The 7857-nt window shown below is 49.3% G+C and overlaps 1 protein-coding gene across 1 annotated transcript; it reads left to right on the forward strand.

The window, feature by feature from the left end:
- On the forward strand, positions 1 to 1998 carry LOC125634970 (uncharacterized). The gene is made up of 2 exons (XM_048846289.2): positions 1 to 897; positions 1486 to 1998. Exons 1-2 carry the CDS (start codon positions 315 to 317, stop codon positions 1983 to 1985), a joined length of 1083 nt encoding a protein of 360 aa, XP_048702246.2. The 5' UTR covers positions 1 to 314; the 3' UTR covers positions 1986 to 1998.
- The last annotated feature ends 5859 nt before the right edge of the window (positions 1999 to 7857 follow it).

Genomic DNA, 7857 nt, shown 5'->3' on the forward strand with positions numbered 1-7857 from the left:
TAAATCAATGTAAACCTGCACCCGTCCACACAATGAAGCCCTTTATTTCGACTTAAAGGGCTCTTAAAATCGATTTCCTTACTCCACCCCTGACAAGTGGATTAGCGCTTAAATCGACGTTGCCGGCTCGAATTTGGGGTACTGTGGACACAATTCGATGGTATTGGCCTCCAGGAGCTATCCCAGAGTGCTCCATTATGACCGCTCTGGACAGCACTCTCAACTCAGATGCACTGGCCAGGTAGACAGGAAAAGAACCGCGAACTTTTGAATCTCATTTCCTGTTTGGCCAGCGTGGCAAGCTGCAGGTGACCATGCAGAGCTCATCAGCACAGGTGACCATGATGGAGTCCCAGAATCGCAAAAGAGCTCCAGCATGGACCGAACGGGAGGTACGGGTTCTGATCGCTGTTTGGGGAGAGGAATCCGTGCTATCAGAACTCCGTTCCAGTTTTCGAAATGCCAAAACCTTTGTGAAAAGCTCCCAGGGCATGAAGGACAGAGGCCATAACAGGGACCCGAAGCAGTGCCGCGTGAAACTGAAGGAGCTGAGGCAAGCCTACCAGAAAACCAGAGAGGCGAACAGCCGCTCTGGGTCAGAGCCCCAAACATGCCGCTTCTATGATGAGCTGCATGCTATTTTAGGGGGTTCAGCCACCACTACCCCAGCCGTGTTGTTTGACTCCTTCAATGGAGATGGAGGCAATACGGAAGCAGGTTTTGGGGACGAAGAAGATGATGAGGAGGAGGAGGTTGTAGATAGCTCACAGCAAGCAAGCGGAGAAACCGGTTTTCCCGACAGCCAGGAACTGTTTCTCACCCTAGACCTGGAGCCAGTACCCCCCGAACCCACCCAAGGCTGCCTCCTGGACCCAGCAGGCGGAGAAGGGACCTCTGGTGAGTGTACCTTTTAAAATACTATACATGGTTTAAAAGCAAGCATGTGAAAGGATTACTTTGCCCTGGCATTTGCGGTTCTCCTAGTTGTAGTCCTAAAGCCTTTGCAAAAGGTTTCTGGGGAGAGCAGCCTTATTGCGTCCTTCATGGTAGGACACTTTACCACTCCAGGCCAGTAACACGTACTCGGGAATCATTGTAGAACAAAGCATTGCAGTGTATGTTTGCTGGCATTCAAACAACATCCGTTCTTTATCTCTCTGTGTTATCCTCAGGAGAGTGAGATATAATTCATGGTCATCTGGTTGAAATAGAGTGCTTTTCTTCAGGGGACACTCAGAGGAGCCCATTCCTGCTGGGCTGTTTGCCTGTGGCTAAACAGAAATGTTCCCCGCTGTTAGCCACAGGGAGGGGGGAAGGTTGAGGGGGTAGTCACGCAGTGGGAGGAGGCAAAATGCGACCTTGTAACGAAAGCACATGTGCTATGTATGTAATGTTAACAGCAAGGTTTACCCTGAAAGAGTGTAGCCACTGTTTTATAAAATGTGTCTTTTTAAATACCGCTGTCCCTTTTTTTTTCTCCACCAGCTGCATGTGTTTCAATTATCACAGGATCTTCTCCTTCCCAGAGGCTAGTGAAGCTTAGAAAGAAAAAAAAATGCACTCGCGATGAAATGTTCTCCGAGCTCATGCTGTCCTCCCACACTGACAGAGCACAGACGAATGCGTGGAGGCAAATAATGTCAGAGTGCAGGAAAGCACAAAATGACCGGGAGGAGAGGTGGCGGGCTGAAGAGAGGGCTGAAGCTCAAATGTGGCGGCAGCGTGATGAGAGGAGGCAGGATTCAATGCTGAGGCTGCTGCAGGACCAAACCAGTATGCTCCAGTGTATGGTTGAGCTGCAGCAAAGGCAGCTGGAGCACAGACTGCCACTGCTGCCCCTCTGTAACCAACCGCCCTCCTCCCCAAGTTCCATAGTCTCCACACCCAGACGCCCAAGAACGCGGTGGGGGGGCCTCCGGCCAACCAGCCACTCCACCACAGAGGATTGCCCAAAAAAAAGAAGGCTGTCATTCAATAAATTTTAAAGTTGTAAACTTTTAAAGTGCTGTGCTTAAAGTGCTGTGTGGCATTTTCCTTCCCTCCTCCACCACCCCTCCTGGGCTACCTTGGTAGTCATCCCCCTATTTGTGTGATGAATGAATAAAGAATGTATGAATGTGAAGCAACAATGACTTTATTGCCTCTGCAAGCGGTGATTGAAGGGGGGAGGGGCGGGTGGTTAGCTTACAGGGAAGTAGAGTGAACCAAGGGGCGGGGGGTTTCATCAAGGAGAAACAAACAGAACTTTCACACCGTAGCCTGGCCAGTCATGAAACTGGTTTTCAAAGCTTCTCTGATGCGTACCGCGCCCTCCTGTGCTCTTCTAACCGCCCTGGTGTCTGGCTGCGTGTAACCAGCAGCCAGGCGATTTGCCTCAACCTCCCACCCCGCCATAAACGTCTCCCCCTTACTCTCACAGATATTGTGGAGCACACAGCAAGCAGTAATAACAGTGGGAATATTGGTTTCGCTGAGGTCTAAGCGAGTCAGTAAACTGCACCAGCGCGCCTTTAAACGTCCAAATGCACATTCTACCACCATTCTGCACTTGCTCAGCCTGTAGTTGAACAGCTCCTGACTACTGTCCAGGCTGCCTGTGTACGGCTTCATGAGCCATGGCATTAAGGGGTAGGCTGGGTCCCCAAGGATAACTATAGGCATTTCAACATCCCCAACAGTTATTTTCTGGTCTGGGAATAAAGTCCCTTCCTGCAGCTTTTGAAACAGACCAGAGTTCCTGAAGATGCGAGCATCATGCACCTTTCCCGGCCATCCCACGTTGATGTTGGTGAAACGTCCCTTGTGATCCACCAGAGCTTGCAGCACTATCGAAAAGTACCCCTTGCGGTTTATGTACTCGGCGGCTTGGTGCTCCGGTGCCAAGATAGGGATATGGGTTCCGTCTATAGCCCCACCACAGTTAGGGAATCCCATTGCAGCAAAGCCATCCACTATGACCTGCACATTTCCCAGGGTCACTACCCTTGATATCAGCAGATCTTTGATTGCGTGGGCTACTTGCATCACAGCAGCCCCCACAGTAGATTTGCCCACTCCAAATTGATTCCCAACTGACAGGTAGCTGTCTGGCGTTGCAAGCTTCCACAGGGCTATCGCCACTCGCTTCTCAACTGTGAGGGCTGCTCTCATCTTGGTATTCATGCGCCTCAGGGCAGGGGAAAGCAAAGTTCCATGAAAGTGCCCTTACGCATGCGAAAGTTTCGCAGCCACTGGGAATCGTCCCAGACCTGCAACACTATGCGGTCCCACCAGTCTGTGCTTGTTTCCCGAGCCCAGAATCGGCGTTCCACAGCATGAACCTGCCCCATTAGCACCATGATGCATGCATTGGCAGGGCCCATGCTTTCAGAGAAATCTGTGTCCATGTCCTGATCACTCACGTGACCGCGCTGACGTCGCCTCCTCGCCCGGTATCGCTTTGCCAGGTTCTGGTGCTGCATATACTGCTGGATAATGCGTGTGGTGTTTAATGTGCTCCTAATTGCCAAAGTGAGCTGAGCGTCCTCCATGCTTGCCTTGGTATGGCGTCCGCACAGAAAAAAGGCGCGGAACGATTGTCTGCCGTTGCTCTGACAGAGGGAGGGGCGACTGACGACACGGCTTACAGGGTTGGCTTCAGGGAGCTAAAATCAACAAAGGGGGTGGCTTTACATCTAGGAGTATTTCAGGCAGGACTTCATGGAGGGTTCCAATAAGAAATGGTGCACCTAAGTTATCGTTCTTATTGGAACAAGGAGGTTAGCCTGGCCTCTAATTGATACATGGCTAGATTTACCTCGCTGCACCTTCTCTGTGAGTGACTGCAGTGTGACCTAGAGGAATGAGTCCCCTAAACAGGGGAGGAGGCAAATGAGTACAAAACAAATCTGGTCTATTTCTTGTTTTGACCCACTCCATCTATCTTTTACATCTTTGGCTGGCAGCAGACGGTGCAGAAGGACTGCATGCCATCCACATCTCATGGCTGCTCGGCAGAAGATGGTACAGTACGACTGCTAGCCATCCTCATCTCTTGCCTGCCTGGCAGAAGATGGTACAGTACGACTGCTAGCAGTCCGTATCGCCTGCCCGCTCACCATAAGACGGTTCAATAGGACTGACTGCAGGACTAAAGAGAATGACCTGGTCAAGTCACTCCAAATTTAGTCCCTGCGCCCATGTCTGCCGAGGCGCTCCCAGCCGACGTGGCCAGGAGCACCTCGGACACGACGAGGACGACTACCAATCGTATTGCACCGTCTGCTGCCAGAAGGCAATGGGTTGCTGCTACTGTGCAGCAAAGCCGTACCGCGTCTGCCAGCACCCAAGAGACATAGGGTGACGGTTACCTGAGCGGGCTCCATGCTTGCCGTGGTATGGCGTCTGCACAGGTAACTCAGGAAAAAAGGCGCGAAATGATTGTCTGCCCTTGCTTTCACGGAGGGAGGGAGGGAACGGGGGCCTGACGATACGTACCCAGAACCACCCGCGACAATGTTTTAGCCCCATCAGAGTGCTCCATTGTGACTGCTCTGGACAGCACTCTCAGATGCCCGATTGTTTGCCGTTGCTCTGACGCCGGGAGGGGCGACTGAGGACACGGCTTACAGGGTTGGCTTCAGGGAGCTAAAATCAACAAAGGGGGTGGCTTTACATCTAGGAGTATTTCAGGCAGGACTTCACGGAGGGTTCCAATAAGAAATGGTGCACCTAAGTTATCGTTCTTATTGGAACAAGGAGGTTAGCCTGGCCTCTAATTGATACATGGCTAGATTTACCTCGCTGCACCTTCTCTGTGAGTGACTGCAGTGTGACCTAGAGGAATGAGTCCCCTAGACAGGGGATGGGGGGGAAGCAAATGAGTATAAAACAAATCTGGTCTATTTCTTGTTCTGAGCCACTCCAGCTATCTTTTACATCTTTGGCTGGCAGCAGACGGTGCAGAAGGACTGCATGCCATCCACATCTCATGGCTGCTCGGCAGAAGATGGTACAGTACGACTGCTAGCAGTCCGCATCGCCTGCCCGCTCACCATAAGACGGTTCAATAGGACTGACTGCAGGACTAAAGAGAATGACCTGGTCAAGTCACTCCAAATTTAGTCCCTGCGCCCATGTCTGCCCAGGCGCTCCCAGCCGACGTGGCCAGGAGCACCTCGGACATGACGATGACGGCTACCAGTCGTACTGTACCGTCTGCTGCCAGAAGGCAATGGGTTGCTGCTACTGTGTAGCAATGCCGTACCGCATCTGCCAGCACCCAGGAGACATAGGGTGACAGTTACCTGAGCGGGCTCCATGCTTGCCGTGGTATGGCGTCTGCACAGGTAACTCAGGAAAAAAGGCACGAAACGATTGTCTGCCCTTGCTTTCACGGAGGGAGGGAGGGAACGGGGGGCCTGACGATATGTACCCAGAACCACCCGCAACAATGTTTTAGCCCCATCAGGCATTGGGATCTCAACCCAGAATTCCAATGGGCAGCGGAGACTGCGGGAACTGTGGGATAGCTACCCACAGTGCAACGCTCCGGAAGTCGACTCTAGCCTCGGTACTGTGGAAGCGCTCCACCGAGTTAATGCACTTAATGCACTTAGAGCATTTTCTGTGGGGACACACACACTCGAATATATAAAACCGATTTCTAAAAAACCGACTTCTATAAATTCGACCTTATTCCGTAGTGTAGACATACCCTGAGATACTTTAGGACACTCCCAGGAACAGCTGTTACCAGCTCAGGTATGGTATGTTACACATAGCATGACCTAGGGACAGTGGTGCAAGTAGATTTTAAACCTACTGGTTTACTAGACTCCCACTCCTCACAAAAAATGTTCTGTGACTAGAGCCCTGCACAGATAAAATTTATACCTGTGGATGCGGATGTCCACAGATAGAAATCTGTATCCGCTGAACCGCAGGGCTCTCCTGGGAAGCGCAGCAGCAAAAGGAGCAGAATGTGGGGCTGCCGCTCCCAGGAGCCAGTGCCCAGTGCAGGCAGGTCCTGTGGCGTGATTGTACCTCCCCCAGCCCTTCTATGCAGCTGCATCTCCTGTCTGGAGTCTGTACAGCCCTGCCGGAGGACAGGGTATAAATTTGCATGTGTGCGGGGCTCTACACATTCATTCTTGGAAATGTGGCTTTCCGGTATGGAGTTCTGGCAATAAATGTCTTAATGGTATGGCGTACCTGACCATACTGGCTTACTTGCACCACTGCCTAGGGGCTGAACTTTATAATACCATTTTAGCATTCCATCACAGGGCCTGCCTACTACAGAAAGCAGTGAACGGCTGAGAGTCACTCTTCACCCCGAAAGTCAGAAGAGATAAGATGCGCTGTGATATAGTAGAGAATAGGGACTCAAAAGACGTCAGCTCTATTCCCGGCCCTACCACTGAAATGCTGTGCAACCTCCATTTCTCCTCCACCTTTTGTCTTGCCTATTGATATTGTAAGCTCTTTGGGCCAGGGACTTTTCTTATTATGTGCTTGCATAGCCTAGCACAGTGGGGCCCTCATCTCAGCTGAGGACTCTAGGCACTACTGTAATACAAATGGATAGGTGCTACACACAATATAAGGACTGTGTCAAAGTTGCTTTCTGCAGAGTCTAAGAGTAGAGCAGAGAGGATGTATTTACATTTTGTATGCTTTAATAACGATAGGTTTTATTTTCTAGGCAAGATTTCCAGTGATTAATTTAGTAATGTCATTAATAAATATGCATTTTTATTCTGTATGCTTTTCCTTCTGTGCACACCATTAATTATTTACAGACTTTATACAGAAACAAGAAGCTTATTTACCAAAAGATTGACACAAACATTCTATATACTCTCAGCATCTCTTTTTCCCCTCCTCCAAAACACACACTCCAGTCTTATCTCACACCAGAAGGAGAAGAGTAGAGTAACATTACCCATCTCTTTTCTGCATCTGAGAACAGTTTGACTCATTGAGGGGGACGTTATGTGCAGTTTAAGCTACATGCTCAGTTCTGGTCTGTGGGCACATAATGAGAAAATCATCACACAAGTACCAGCTGGTGACAAGCTACATATCAGCAAACAATAAGTCAGTTAAGCTGTGGAAATGAAGGAATGAACGAACAATGAAGAGAAAGGGATGAGGAAGTACACTAAGGCCCTCAATTCAGCAAGATACACAAGTATGTGCTTAGTTTTAAGCATGTAAATAGTCCCACTGAGAAGTCAATAGACTGAAATTCTCCTTTGGCAGGAGGAATGGACTGGATGCTGTAACAGGGTTTTTCCCTATCTCTAAATTCTTTACTTCTAACTCCTCATCGGTAATATAATATAGTCAGTGAGATGCTTAAGCATGTGCCTAATTTTAAGCATGTGAGTAGTGGTGTTGCCTAGCCCTCACTGAATCAGGGCCTTAGTCTCCCAAAGCAATATAGTGGTGGTGGTCTTGTATCATTCAAAAGTAATCTGAATAAAACACACACTAGAAGATGCACTAAAGGGAACAGTGGTGACTTGGCAAGAGGCAGACTACATGATCTAAAAGCTCTTTTCTACTTGCAGATGTTATTATATATTACTTTGAAGTAAAAACATTGCTTGCCTCTGCATCTCTATAGATAGAGTGCTGGGAAGAGCAGAGTGCACAACCCAGCAGTTAATTTTAATTATTGATTGAGATATTTACTTATGGCTTTTGTATGAAATTGCAAATAAACATATTGTAGATTATTTGAGCAGAAGGTAGATGGCTGGAGAATAATGGTCCCTGGTGGAAAGGCGGAAAACAGACCAGGATAAAGAAATGTGTTCATTCTTCAAGTAGGGAGGCACCCTATAGGTCTAGGCGACAGAGCCTGATTAG

Source organism: Caretta caretta, chromosome 3 (genome assembly GCF_965140235.1).
Source record: "Caretta caretta isolate rCarCar2 chromosome 3, rCarCar1.hap1, whole genome shotgun sequence".
Taxonomy (NCBI): Eukaryota; Metazoa; Chordata; order Testudines; family Cheloniidae; genus Caretta; species Caretta caretta.